Source organism: Galeopterus variegatus, unplaced genomic scaffold, assembly GCF_000696425.1.
Source record: "Galeopterus variegatus unplaced genomic scaffold, G_variegatus-3.0.2 Scaffold106, whole genome shotgun sequence".
Lineage (NCBI taxonomy): Eukaryota > Metazoa > Chordata > Mammalia > Dermoptera > Cynocephalidae > Galeopterus > Galeopterus variegatus.
The window spans coordinates 1351898-1366586 of record NW_007726217.1 but is presented as its reverse complement, the minus strand read 5'-3'; the positions used below and the strand labels follow the sequence as shown (position 1 = coordinate 1366586).

Sequence of the window (14689 nt, the reverse complement as noted above, 5' to 3'; positions counted from 1 at the left end):
CCTGCTCAGCCCTGCAGCCTCAGCCACGCCCTCCTTGAGCCCACCTGCCCCATGCCATGGGCAGAGGGCTGGGAAGTCCTGCCAGCAGAGTCGAGTTGAGAGCTCAGCCACACTGGCATGTTGTCACAACATGGCCCCTCTCACCCACTACCTCAGAGACAGCTCTTTCCTGAGATCTCCCGTGCGTAGCCTCTGCCAGGCGTGCCAGCCATCAGCACATGAGACTATAATACCATCTATGACTGCGTGCCAGGCTGTGAGATTATCTTCTTAGCTTGTTAAATCCTAACACAGTCCTGGGAGTCAGGTGCTAGTATTCTCCTTGTGTTATAGATGAGGACACTGAGAGACACAATGAGGAAGTGGCAGGGCTGGGACTAGAACCCAGGACTCCCACGTCCACCTGAGCTGTCCTCCTCCAGTGTCTCAGCTCAGAGACCTACAGGCTGCGCTGAGCTACAGTGGCCATCTCTGACCAGGGGAAGTACACGTAATGCGTCTGCTCTGTGGTAGCCTTCAGACGAGAGGCCTGTGTGGTTCCATATTTGAGGCAATGACATAGGTTTAGAGCAGGAGCAGGCCCCTTCTTGACGTGCATGTGACCCTTCACTGATACCCTTTGCCTGCACCGTCAGGCTCTAGCCACCCTGCAGACTACCAGTCACTTTTCTGTAGCATCCAATAGGGCCAGCCTGTATTAGAGCTAGAGTCAACGTTTCTGTTTGGAATGCAGGGGACAGACTAGCCTTTGTTTTGCACCAAGCCCTCTGCCAGCAGAATTCCCCGAGATAGCTAAAGGGCTCCCCAAGCCTCTTGGACACAGCTCTTGGGGAAATCCACCCTCAGCCACGCCCACCTCGTGAGCCCACCCTCTTCCCTACCCTTGAGACTATTCTAGTAAGAGGCAGCCCCATGGCCCCTTGTGGAGCTTCCCTTCCTGCCAGCCTCCCAGCTTCTCCACCCAGCTGCAGACACAGGAGCAGGGCAGTTGGGTAGATGGGGGCCTCCCACCCCTTCCTCCCCCAGGTGTGGTATAAGGGTCCTCTTTCGGGCACTTCCTTTTGTTCACATTGTGACCTTCCTAGAAAGGATCAGAGCCCAGAGCTGCCCTGCCCCGTGACTCTCAGAGGGGGGAGTCTGTGATTTTCTAGGTCAGAGCAGAGTCTGAAGTGCAAAACAAGGGATGAATCAGCTTTGATGGAACAGTAGGAGAAGTCATGCAGGGGCTGGGGCACTGTCCACCTGGGCGTCTGGCAGCTGTCATGTTGCATGCAGGCTCTGGGGCCTCACAGAACTGGGTTTGTATCCTACTCCATTTCCCCAACTGTGTGACTGTGGGCAAGCTCCTTCACTTCTCTGTGCCTTAGTTGCATCATCTGAAATGGTGCATGAGAAAGTCTCCCTCAGATGCTGTCATGAGGAACAGCCCACGCAGGCCTGCACTGCTAAATGCTCAGCAAGCATTAGCCTTTATACTGTCAGCTGATGTTGACAAGAGTGACAACCAAAGGGGATTGGCAGAAGGGGACAGAAGTGGCATGTAAGGGGTGGACTGCAAAGCTCTTTGTATCGCCTAAGCTCCCCAGGTTGGTTATTTCCTCCAGAGCAAATTGAGCCCCACCCTCATGCCCAGGACCTCCTGGAGCATGCAGGAGAACCCCTCTTGATGCTGAGGGACCTCCTGGGCAGTCTGGCCCTGGCTTGGACTGAACGACCCCTCTGTGCCTGTCTGCTCTGCCTGTGGGGAGTGCATTCCTCATCTGACACCTGTGTCAGCTCCCAGCCCAGGCCCTGCTGCTCTAGGGGACAAATACCAGGAAGCATGCGGCCACACTGCAGGGGTTTGAAAACTGTCAAGAACAAACCAGCTCCTCATCATGTTGTGTCAGTCATATGACTCAGCAGTGTGCCCCCTAATCTGTGTGTGGGATGGCAGTGTGGCCTCAGCCAGCCCACAGAGCCCAGCCTGCGATGCTTCTTGGCATCCATCAGGCCAGTCAGTGCCTGACCCAGCCAGGTAGTGTCAGTCCTGACAAAACAGGTCTGCTCCTCTCAGTGTCAGAGATACTGTGATCTCTGGAGGTGCTTCCTGCTGAGTTTTCACAAGGGACCCTCAATGCCACCCCAGAGCTTATCTGGAAAGAGGAAGGAGGGGGAGGGCTAACTGCTCAAATCTCTGCTTGTCCAGCCTTGCCAGGGGAACCTCGAGATGGCAGGCCCAGCCTGTGGCCTCACCAGCTCTCAGTGCCCGCCCCTCTGGACTGCCCTTCTCAGTAGACCTCAGCCCCAGTTGTAGGTGGAGGGCCTTGGGGCAGTAGCCCTGAACCTAGAGAGAGCCAGTGCAGACCCAAGTGCCTGCTGCTACTTCCTAGGGAAAGGAAAATGTCTCCTCTGGCATAGTGGGCCTCAAACCCCAGGGCCTGTGGCTGGCTCCGATTCCCAGCACTCCTGATGTAGTAGGTCTGGGCCATAGCCTGGTCATCACCAATGGCTTGCTGGTCCTCAGTTCTCTAGATGGGGGCTCAGTCCTGGCTTCCTCCCTCAGCCTCCTCCGGTGCTCCTCTTGTCAGTGCCCTTTCCCCCTCAGGGCTCATAGCGGGACTTCCAGAACCCACCCCAGATACCTCCAGGGCATGGTGAGGACTGGAGCCCCTTCTCATCTGATTAGTTAATTTTGCCAGCTCTTGGTCAGGGCCTCTGTGTGCCAAGCTCTGCTCAAGAGCTGTACCCACCCCGGAACCTCAGGAGTAGACTTGTCCTCACCATTCCTCAGGTGAGGAGATGGGCCTTAGAGAGGTTAATGTGCCCAAGCTAGTAAAGTGGCCACAGCAGGATTCAGAGCCAGGGCTGCCCTGTTCCCTTGCGGGTGCTCAAGCACTAGCTGCAGAAGCCCTCACCCAACAGAGTAGAGGTTACGAGAACAGCCTCTGGGACCAGACTGATGCTCAGCTGCTTCCCCATTGTGTGACTTATACTCTCTGTGCCTCAGTTTCCCATTCTATAAAAAAAGTATAACGATAGATCCTCCCTCAGGACGGTTGTGTAGATTAAGTGAGTTAGTACCTGTGAAGTGCTTGGGACGGCCCTAGCATGTGGGAAGCATGGCTTTGGTCCATCATCTCCCGTTCCTCGCCCTCTCTCTGGTCTCTGTCCTCCTCTTGGTTACCACCTCATGGCCTCCACACGGGTCCTGTCTTCCTCCTGGTCCTAAGTGGACAAATGCTCTGTCCTCTAGCCAAGGCCGGGCACTGCCTTTCTGAGAAGGCCGACTGGCTAGTGCAGGGATGCCCCGCCTCCCACTTTCCTCCCTCGTGGAGTTTCTTCCCTGGACAGAAATCGTGAGGGAATGTGTACAGCACACGCACCTCCCCGCAGTGGGCATGCGTCCCCTGTTTACTGAGCAGGTTCCATGTCACGCGCGGTAAGGAGAAGTCAGACTGGAAAGCCTCACGTGTGGCCCTGCAGCTGCCTGGTCCCAGGCTGCTGGCCTGCACGGGTGGGCCATCCCCCAGCGGGTGGGCTCATTGCTGCCCAGCAGCTCTGCCATAAAGAGAGGAGGGTGGCTAGGGTTCTATGTGTTCGTAAGAGCAGGGGGTCTCTTGCCATCCACCCATTTCACTTGCCAACAGAGATACTGCTGTCCTTGAATTGCCCAGAAAAGTTCCCAGGCCATCTTTCCAGTGCCAGGATCTCCCAGGCATGCTCTGGCCTGTAGAGGGGTTTTGGGAGGACAGAGGATGACTGAGTTCGGGTGTGCTGTTGCTCTCGGGCTGTGACAACCATGCTACCATCCTCCCCTCCTGCCCCGGTGGTCTCTGGGGTCTGTTGGGCTCGAGGGAGATGCTAGCATGACTCACTCCCTCCTCTCAGCCCCTGAGCTGTGCCTAATTGATGCCAACACCAGGGGTGTGGTTTCCTGCGAAAGACCCAGGGTCCCCGGAAAGGATGGGCTGTGCTGCCAGCAAGACCCTTGCCTCCATCTGGAGGGTGTGGCAGAAGTCCAGCTTCCTCACTCCACCAGGCTTGTGGAAACTGCACCTGCAGGACCAGGTCCCCAGGGAAGGCCCAGCTCTGCCTCCCATGGGCCCTGGTGTGCTGATTCCCTCCCCAGGGAGATGCACTGGGCTGTCCTCAGTTTCCTCCTTTGTAGTGGTTGCAGGACTGAGAGACAGTCCAGCAAAGTGCTCAGTCAGAGGAGACTCGAGCCTGCCCTCTGGTCACGCACAATGTGGTGTGGGAGTGTTTTAAAATCATTTACCTCCCCTGGACTTCCTTTTCCTTGGTTGTGAATGAGGGAATCAGACCAGATCTCTAGGTCACTCCCAATATTACATGAGAATATTACAATGGAATATTACATGAGGCTCTTTTGGGGAAATCTCTGAAGGTTGTTCTAGGCCCTGAGCAGTACCCCCTGAGACTCAGCCAGGGCGGCAGATTCAGGACAGTCCCCTGCAACACTAATGTGGTTAGGAGTGACCAGATGGCCAGAAAAGGATGTGGGCATGATTCCTCTGCTCCCTGGGTGAAGGCATGGGGGGCAACTGCCTCATCCTCTGAAGGGAAGCCAGGATTGGTGGCTGGCCTAGCTGGGGGTGCCCTGCCCACATCTGGTGCCCGTGCCTGTAGACACCGAGGTTTGTTCACTCTTGGCCTCCCACTTCCAGGACACATCGGATAACCATCACCAACTTCTGCCTTGGGAAGCATCTTGTGAGCGAGGGAGACCTGCTAAAGGACCAGAGGGGGAGCCCCGCCTACATCAGCCCTGATGTGCTCAGCGGTATGTGCCCGTGCTGGACAGTGGGCCCCCAGGCCCCAATGGCTGGACTGTGCAACAGTCCATTCATTCAACAAATGGTACCTATGAGCAGGCCCTGGGCCAGGTGCTGGGGCTTCACTGGTGGCCCAAACCAGTGCTGTCCTCCCTGTACAAAATTTTTGGTCTAGTGGAGGAGGAAGACATAATGGTCATACATGTGTGTGTTTAATCACCCTCTGAGACTAGCATGAGGAAGGATGGGAACGTGATTTCCATGAGGGCAGATGAAGTGTGCTTGGAGGACTTTCCCAAGGAACTAACAGCTGAACTGCGATCTTAAGGAGAGCTAGGAGTTTCCTAGGTGTGTGTGACTGGGGGAGGCCAAGTGTCCCCAAGGAGGCACAGCACATGTGAGGAACTGATAGAAGGCCACTGTGGCTGTCACTCAGAAGGGAGCCTGTTTCAAGGGGAAGCCAGAGAGGTGGGCAGGGCCAGACCATGCAAAGCCTGATGTAGACCTTTGTTTCAAGTGCAAAAGAAAGCCTCTGAACTGGTCTCGCTGCATGTGCTGTGATGAGATTCGCACTTCAAAGACGTCCCTCCATTTGCTCATTTTTGTTCTCCTAGTTTTACTGAGGCCCTGCCGTGAACGAGGAGACAAACAGCACTGCCTTCATGGAGCTGATCTTCTAGTGGGGATGAGACAGATAATGCACAAAATAAGTGAATTATACAGTTATTACCTACTGACCATGTTTGTAAGTACTAGGCACTGTACTGAGCACATGCCATGCATTATCTGTTTAAAACCACATAGCTACCCTGTGAGGTAAATATCCTAAGTCCCTTTTTTACAGGTGAGAAAATTGAGGCTTGGAGAGAAGGCATCTCTTGTCCAAAGTCATAGCTAATAGTAAACCAGAGGCTCGGTTGCAGAGCTGCCTCCCACTAGAGGGAGTACTCCCGTTTCACTGTAGACTTTCTCTTTCCCCCTTGTCTTTTGCCAAATTGGGGTCCCTCTGGTCTTGATCCCCTAGGAAATCAGGGACGATGCCAGCTCCCATCTCTCCAACACAGAAGATTCGGAGTTGCCTCCAGGGTCCATTGTCCCCGACTCACACACGTGTGTGCCTTTTTCTTGCAGCAGCAGAACAAGCCTCTCCCCAGGTCATCGTACGTCGTCCTGCGGAGCAGGCTGCTGTAACTTGCTGTGAGCTTTGCAGTTATTTCCCTTGGAGGCTACCCCCAGCTGTGGCTTCTGCTGAAAAGTCAGGCCTCTACCCAGGGCTACCCGTGTGCACAGGATAGTGTTGGGGATTTTGCTTAGAGTCACCACAATCTCTGCTACAGGAATCCAGGTGCCAGGAGCTCATGCCAACTCTCTGCATCTGGAAGAGTCCTAGAGTGGGAGACCAGAGATTGGGATCTAATTCTGGCCTTGCTGTTTAACTAGCTGCGTGACCCTGGCCTTCAATCCCTTTCTTTGAGCTTTACTCTCCTCTTGGGATAAAAGCCAAAGTACCAGTCCTGGCACGTGGGTTCTGATCCCAGTTCTGCCCCTTCATTTATCCTCTGTGTGCTGAGCACAGCCCTGTGCATCAAGCATGGAGCTGTGAAAAGGCAAATGTGGTCTTGCCCTCACAGAGTTTATAGTCTGGCTAATACCTGTGGGACCTTGGGAGTTACCGACCTCTCTGGGTCTCAGTTTTCTCATCTATAATACGGGATGATAGTAGTACCCACTTCATTAAGTCCCTCCCTTAACCTAGAGTTTGGCATTGTCATTAAAGAGAGGAAAGCTTGATGGCGCAGTGTTCCCTCAAAAGCTAAAGCTCAGGGAGAGGTCGCCTGCTTCATTGGAGCTCCTTGTAGAGCTTGTCTGTAGAGGGGCCATTCATCCCCCTCCAAGTCAGGGCAGAAGTTTCGGGTCCTTCCATATGGGCTGGCTCAGGCTGAGAAGGCCCTGCACTGGCTCTGGCAGCAGTGCCCCTCAGCCATCTCAGCAGTAACCACCTTCCAGATGCTGGCGGAGAGGAGTAGCTTTTTTGGAGCCATACAGAGCTAAGAATGGTGGCAAAAATAATAAATTCTGTATTGGTGACCCCACTTGGTGGAGCAGGGTCCAGGAGAAAGGTGCTGTCCTCAAGTTGACCATGGAGTCAGCTACACAAGGACACCCCAGGTGCTCTTTGGGACTGGGGGCTGGAAAGGACCGGGCGAGGCAGCCTTGGGGAGAGCGTGGGAGAGGCTGTCTGCTCAGAACTACCTGCCGTAGGCTGGCAGGTTAGCTCAGTTAAAGTGCAGCCTTGTAACACCAAGGTCACAGGTTCAGATCCCTGAACCAGCCAACCATAAAAAAAAACTACCTGCCATACCAGCTGGAGCAGAAGTTCACCCCACAACTGTCCTGTCCAGTAGGCAGGGGTGCTGTTCCCATTTTACAGATGCAGTGACAGGCTTGCTTAGGAAGGCTCCATGGTACCTTCTGAAGGTGCAGGCCAAGGCATGTCATGGTGCTTCCATGCGCATGTGCATGTATGCACCTGTTAAGCTGCCTGACCTTCAGTGGGCCTGCAAAACCTTCAGAACGAGTGTTTCCTCTCCCCAAAGGCATCCTCAGCTACCCAGGAGACTTTGGGGCCTGGACACCCCCAAAAGGGGGACTCAGAGTAGAGGGGTCTTAGGTGCCCAGACATTGCCTGGCACCCAGGGAGATGACACTAAAGTGTCTAGCAGCATCTCTTCCACACTCATGGAGAGCTGAGTTGTTTTTGGAGATCTGGGCTGCTGCAGCCCGCTGATGCACCAAAAAGGGCATGTCAGTGTCTGGATAGGGCAGGGGCTTTGGGAGGCGTGAGTGGTCCCTGTATTTTGCATTTGGAGGAGTGGGTCAGGCAGTGGCTGGCATGTGGGGGATGCTCTGTTGCTGATGGATGGATGGACAGTCAGATGTGGGTCCTCTCACCAGCTGTGTGGCCTTGGATGAACAACTTCCCTGCACCTCTCTGTCATGGAGTTGTGCGAGACAGCTAATGAAATAAAGGCGACTCTCCCAGTGCTGTCACAAAGTGGGTGCTCAGTTAAACGTGCAAATCCCTTCGTTTTTACAGATAAGAAAACTAGCACATAGAGGTTCATTAAACTGGATGTTCATTCATTTAGCAAATATTTTGGTCTGTGCTAGGCTCTGGACTCTGCAGTGCACACAGCAGAGGAGGCACCTGCATCTGAGGACTTACCTTCTAGCGGGGGATATGGGGGTCACAGATAGACTAACCAGATTGTGGTTGATGCTGTGAAGGAACAGGTGGGGCATGGGAGGAAGTGATAGGGGGTGGGAGTGGCTGATTTGTCCAGAGTTAGCTATCTGCGTGTTCCACAAACGTTATTGACCACCTGCTCTCGGGGCCAGGCCGGCAGTGTGCCCTGGCAGATGGCGCAGCAGAGCAGGGCAGGTGCTGTGAGGAGCGGGGTGGGCTGCACAAGGCCAGGTGCAATCCCTCCCCTCGGTGTCAGGAAAGGCATCTTGGCAGAGGAAGGGAACAGGGGAGAGACAGTCCTGTGCAGAAGCTCTGGGAGGAAGGGGGCTGAGGGGTGGCAGGTGGAGGGGTCCAAGGGCAGGATTTCAGGCACATAGCTGGTGATGAGCCGAGGAGCTATGGGCCATGGCATGCTGAGCGAGCTGTGTCCGTCTGCCTCCAGGCCGGCCGTACAGGGGCAAGCCGAGTGACATGTGGGCCCTGGGTGTGGTGCTCTTCACCATGCTGTATGGCCAGTTCCCCTTCTACGACAGCATCCCACAGGAGCTCTTCCGCAAGATCAAGGCTGCCGAGTACACCATCCCGGAGTGAGTCCTGCCTCCCTGGGGAGGGGAGGGAGCCCTGCCCTGTGGGCTCAAGGCGGGGAAGCAGCACAGTGAGCCTCGTGTCCTGGGTCGGAGACCCAGCACCGCCCTACCCACTGATCCCTCTCCCTCTCCCCGGTCAGGGATGGGCGGGTTTCTGAGAACACCGTGTGTCTCATCCGGAAGCTGCTGGTCCTCGATCCCCAGCAGCGCCTGGCTGCAGCCGATGTCCTGGAGGCCCTCAGTGCCATCATCGCATCATGGTAAGTGGGCAGGCGCTAGGCGAACACAAGGCTGGCTTCTCAGATGCTGTGTCCAGAAAGCAGCCTGCGGGCAGCCTGTTTCTCTGCCAGGCAGTCGGGTTTCCAGATTTTCCCCGTGGGCAAGATTGGGAGGGTGCAGGCAGAGCTCAGAGTTGAGCATCTCCCACCCTGATGGCCAGTCCAACTATGGGATGGGTGTCACTTCCCTGAGTTCTCACCACAGCCCACGAGGGAGAAATTGTCCCCTTTATTGGGTGAGAAGACAGGCTCAGTGAAGCAGAGTCAGTCATGCTATGAACCAACCCAGGTCTGTCTGACTCCAGCCAAGTCTGGGACCAGCGGGGACCTGGCCTCTCTGAGGCTGCCTAGAGCCGGTCTGACTTGTCTCCCTCTCCCGCAGGCAGTCCCTGTCATCTCTGAGTGGACCTTTGCAAGTGGTTCCTGACATTGACGACCAAATGAGCAGTGCAGACAGCTCCCAGGAGGTGAGTTGGGGTAGGCAAATAGGCCATTACCCAAGCCAAGAGAGAGCAGCCTCCAGCAGGGGCAGGCAGAGCAGGGCAGAGGTGGCAGCTCCCCACAGGCCACAGGCCTCCTCAGCCTTCTACTCCAGCCCTTGGAGTAGGGAAGGGAGACTTAAGATGTCAGCCTGAGCTGCCTGGGGCCTGCCCTGTCTGGCTCAGCTAGAGATCCCATGGCCTGAGAGAGGCCTGTGGGACAGCTGGGGGCGGTGCTCACAGGGACCCAGTCTGGCCCTCTCAGCTTCCTCTTCCTGCCCAAGTCATAGTTCTCTGCCCCGCTGACTAACTGGTTTCTCTCTCACTCTTCCTGCTTTTCATTTTTCAGATGATTCATTTCTCCCTGGTTTCTCTCTTCTCCATTCCCTGCATTGGAGAAAGTGCTGGGCCTGGGGTGGGGGCAGAGACCTGGGCAGCAGCTGGCAGGTGATCTTAGGGTACCTCTTAGAGGGCAGGGCTTGGCCAAGCCCCAGGAGGGATGCTGGGCCTGGGATGTTGTAAGGACCCTCCGTCCTGGCCCACCTTGGAGCTCTACAGCAAGAAGTGGGCAGGAAGGACCAGGAGGGGCCATGCCTGGGACCACAGCAGAGCCTGGCCCTTGAGAAGAGAGAGCTCCAGTCCCTGGCCCCAGCCCCCACCCCTCCCAGGGCTGCTCAGCAGCTAAAATGATCATCACCAGCGTGCACTGAGTGCCTACTGCCACACCTCACTCGGTCCTGACCCCAGGCCTATGTGGCCTGTGTCCTTATCCCTCCTTTACAAAAGAGGAGACCGAGGTTTCCCCAAAGTCACACAACTTGGAAGTAGTGGAGCTGAGCCTTGAACCCAAGTCTGACTCTGCTTCCCCTCTCCGATGATTAGCACAGGGACCTACCACTTAGGTTTGTGTTACTGTCTGCTGGATCACCCCAGAGAGCTCAGCCTAAGACCCGTGCATGTGGGCGAGATAAAGAAACCGGGTCACTCAGGCCCGCTCCCACCTCTGGCATGCATTGGCCCCCTCAGGGCTCAGAGAACCTTTGTGAGAGGAAGTGAAGGTTTCGCTTCCTTCCGAGGTAACAGGACCTGCCAAGGTCAGTGCAATAGGAAGGGAGGGATCGGGTCACCTCACAGGTCTGTGCTTTGACACACCCAGGGTGGCCAGCAAGGCAGGGTCCAGGTAGCTAGAGGGTTTCCAGGAGCCACGCTGTCAACCACTGGCTAGCTGGGGCCTGACAGTGTGGTGCCTGGGACAGGAGCCTCACAGCAGGTGCCCAGTGCTCACAGCCTCCTCCTCCATCTCTCCCCCCTGTCCTCTCCCCCTCTATTCTCCCTCTCTAACGTTGTCTCTGTGTCTCTGTCTTGCTCCCTCCCTCTTGACCTCAAGGCAAAGGTGACAGAGGAGTGCTCGCAGTACGAGTTTGAGAACTACATGCGGCAGCAGCTGCTGCTGGCCGAGGAGAAGAGCTCCATCCACGAGGCCCGCAGCTGGGTGCCCAAGCGGCAGTTCGGCAGCGTGCCACCCGTGCGGCGGCTGGGCCACGATGCGCAGCCCATGACCTCCTTGGACACGGCCATCCTGGCACAGCGCTACCTGCGGAAATAGCGGCCTCGGTCAAGGGCAACCAGCACCACCACCACCTCTTCCGGCCCCCAGCCAAAGGCCCGGCTGTCAGGGCTGAGCCTGTAGTGCTGGACTCTCCCAGGCTGTGACGGGGACAGGACAGGGATGGGGACAGCCCAGGTCACACATAGGTTCAGCAGAGGTACCATGAAGCTACCTTTCAGGATGATTGCTTGATCATTTGGTTTTTTAATCTGAGAGGCCTAGATGACTAATCTGCTTTTAATCATGACCTTTTAATCTACCTCTGTCTCTTTAGCCGTGCTGTCTCTGGACTGAGTGAGGAGGAGGGAGCCCGGCCACCCGCCCGCAGGCCTCACCCAGGCCGCTGCTCCCCACAGTCCACATAAGCTGAAAGCGCAGCTCGCTGCTGGCCCCCAAGTGCACGCCCTGTCCTCCCTGCTCTCCCAGGCTCCTGCAGCCAATCTGTGTCCGTCCCTCACCTTCTGACCCCAGGACCCTCAGTCCAAGCTTTGGAAAACCTTCACCTCATCTTAAGCCGAATTCAAATGTATTTATTTTTTTACTGACACCAACCTCTCCCCCATCTCTGGGTGGCTCGGCCCATGGCCACTCCCAGCCTGGCTGGCCTGCAGGGTGTCCACGGCCCCCACATGGGCTCCCTCCACCCTCCCCACTCTCAGCCCACCAGTCCCTCTCGCTTCCTGTGATGGGGAGGCCTTTCTGGACTGGGCTCTTTCTCTCCGTTCTCAGTAGTTTCCCTGAGGTGCTGTACACGTGCATTCAGCCTGGTTTCTTTCTTCATCCCTTGCCATGGTGCCGAGGTAGTGTGGATACAGTGTGAATGGGGTGGGGGCAGTGCCAGGCCTGGCCGGGAACAGGTGGGCCCTGCCTGCATGTCCCTCACTCCCCACCCCATTCTTGTGTTCAGAGAACGGTGGGGGCATCTCCCTTCCTGCCATGTGGTGTCTCTCCTAGCACGCCCTGCCCAGGGTCCTTCATGGAGGTTGGAGGTCTTGGGAGGAGAATTGTAGGGACTGGGGGGCCCTGCCCTGGCTTGAGAACAGCCCTGCTGCCCATTTGAGCCGAGATTTTGAAGTGGATGCCCGTCTTGCCAGAAATGCTGTTCTCACCAGAATGCCCTCCCCTTCCCAGCCCCTCCCCCTCACTGGACTTGGCCCTACCCAATGCCATGCAAAGACCCTTCCCCAGAGGCCTACCCCATACACCTTCAGAGAGGAGAGTGTCCCCTCCACGTAGCCCTGGGCCTTCAGACCCTTCCTGCCTGTCCTTACTCCCCAGTGGGGAGGTGACTGAGGCCTCTGTAATCATGTTTCCCAGAGTGTGAGCTGTCCCCCTCCCCAAAAAAAGCTGACTCACTGTGAGTGACCTTGGGCAAGTTCCCAAACCTCCTTGTGCCTCAGTTTCCCCATCTGGAAAAAATGGGGCCACCTCTTGCCAGCAGTAGCAGGGCTGCCCACGCCCCTTCCTTCTCACACCCCCATCCAGCCCTTGGGCGCCTCTGCCTCAGTGGGTCTGTGGGAGCCCACCTGAGCCCAGCACTTGCTCCCTCGAGCACCAAGCTCTGCCTCTCTCTCAGCCATCCAGCCGCTGAGAGCCAGGGTATTGTGCTGTGGGGGCAGGGGATGCCCTCTTTTCTATATTTATTTCATTAAAAAAAAGTCTCCTAAGGGAGCAGAAGTGCAGTCCGGCCTAGGGCTCCCAGCTCCTGTGACTGTCCTCCTGTGAGAGTCTGAGGCTTGGCCAGGGCCTGTCTCAGCAGAGCCCCTGCCCAGCCCCTCCGGGTCTGCTTCCACGTATGGTCTTTCTCCTCCTCTAAGCAATATCCTCCAGGTCTGCAAAGCCCTGTCAGACAGAATGGTCCCTTCCAAGGTCAACCCCTGTGTCTGATGATATTTCTGGCGAAGCAAATGGAAGGAGGCTGGGTCTGCCCTCACTGGGTGTCACACACTGAGAGAAGTCCTATTGTAAAGAAACAAAATGGAAAAAGTCACAAAAAAGTTTGTATAAAGACATATTTTTGTACTACATGGGGACTCTTCCTGCATGTCAGCAATAAAACTTCCTGATCTGGAGCCACTGTGGCCTGTATCTTCTGCCGTTCTTGCCCTCCCTGCCTGCACCGCCATCCGTCTCCCATCCCAGCCAGGCAGCACAGGGTTCCTAACTTGGATTCCTGCAGCTCTAGGCCCTGGATATGTCCCCTCCACAGCCCCCAGCCAGCAGGAGGTGGCACTAGCACCACTGTCTTGAAATGGGGAGGGGAACCAGAACTATCCAGCATTCTCCCAGACCCACTGGTCCAGCTGCCAGCTAAGGGTGTGAACTGGAGCTCCCAGCTTGGCTTGGCCCAGCCCCTGACCTGCGCAGGCAGGAGGGGTCCCAGAGACCCTGCAGCAGGGGGCGGTTATGGATCTTCTCTCTGCCACACCCCCATTGGTGGAGGAAACCTAGCCGAACAGACTGCCTGTGTGCCCACATGCCCATCCAGGACAGCTGGGGTAAGAAGGGCCAGGCCAGGCTTCTTCCTGCACCTCCCTCGCCCTCCCTCCCCTCCATGGGAAGCCAAGGGGGTTCCTTCCTTCCTTTCTTCTTTCCTTCCTTCCTTTGCCTAAATTTAGACTTTGCAGATTGTGCTTCCAGAGCAATGAAGCCAGAGGCAGGCCAGCCCCTCCCCCCGCACACCACAGCACCCATGCAGACCCACGCCTGTGCTCAGAAGCCCACACCCAGGTTCAGGTCACAGTAGGAACAGAGATGCATGCAGGCAGAGCCCCTTCCCAGTCAAGGGTCTACGCAGCAAGAGGGGTGTCACCACTCAGATGTGAGAAGGCCCTGATTCTCTGCCAAGGCTTCAGAGCAGGCCCCCAGGCCCAGGCCCCACACCCACCCCAGCAGCCAGGCAGGTGTCTGTACAGATTTTGCCCATTACATTTTGGCACATACCTTCTCTATCCTGCATACACAGCCAGAAGGTACCCTTGCTCCAAGATCACCACTGCACTCTCCGACTCTACAGCTGCTGCCCTGGACTTTATGTCCATTTTCAGCTTCCGTTGAGTGTGCAGACACTTGGGCACCTGCACGTGTCAGGCTTACCTCCAGCAGTACACAGACGGAAAGTTCCATGCAGGCAGGGACTTCACTTAGCTCACTCTTGCATCCTTGGCACCTAAAATGAGCCTAGCACACAGATGGCACTCCAGAACTGTTTATTGATCTGAACTTCTTGGATTGTGAGCTCTGGAAGCAAAGGAGAGTACCAGAAAGATGGGTGTGATCAGTGTGATCAACAGCCTCCTAGGCTCCTGAGAGGGCAAACAAGAACTAAGAAATTTCCATCACTTTCAGCCACCCCCTGGATTCCAGGGTCCTCAGGGAGGGCGGTTTCAGAGAGAAGCCAGAATTGCTGTCAGGCTATCTGAAGTACGAAAGGGAATGAGGAAATGGCATCTTTGGTGGCTGAGTTGTTCAGGCTCCAAAGCCAAGTCAGCCTTGACTTCTCTGATACCCCATGTTCAATCCACTGCTAGTCCTGTTGGCCAGCCCCACCTTCATAGGCAGCATCTGATCACATCGCACGGCTACACCGTGACCACCCTAAGCCCCCAGCTCTCGCCTCCTGGTCTCCCTCCTCCCACTCAGTCCAGGCACCACATAGCAGCCAGAGTGAGCCTTTATTTATTCTTTTTTTTTAAGATGACCGGCAAGGGGATG

At 56.1% G+C, this 14689-nt stretch overlaps 1 protein-coding gene across 1 annotated transcript in view; it reads left to right on the top strand.

Moving 5' to 3' along the window:
- Window positions 1-13051, top strand: part of STK40 (serine/threonine kinase 40) — a 41712-nt gene extending 28661 nt beyond the window's left edge. Inside the window, exons 7-11 of the mRNA XM_008585593.1 lie at window positions 4668-4783; window positions 8465-8609; window positions 8750-8869; window positions 9270-9354; window positions 10754-13051. Of these exons, the coding sequence (XP_008583815.1) occupies window positions 4668-4783; window positions 8465-8609; window positions 8750-8869; window positions 9270-9354; window positions 10754-10972 (685 nt within the window). The 3' untranslated portion in view covers window positions 10973-13051. The remainder of the gene's footprint in view (window positions 1-4667; window positions 4784-8464; window positions 8610-8749; window positions 8870-9269; window positions 9355-10753) is intronic.
- Window positions 13052-14689: the final 1638 nt, after the last annotated feature.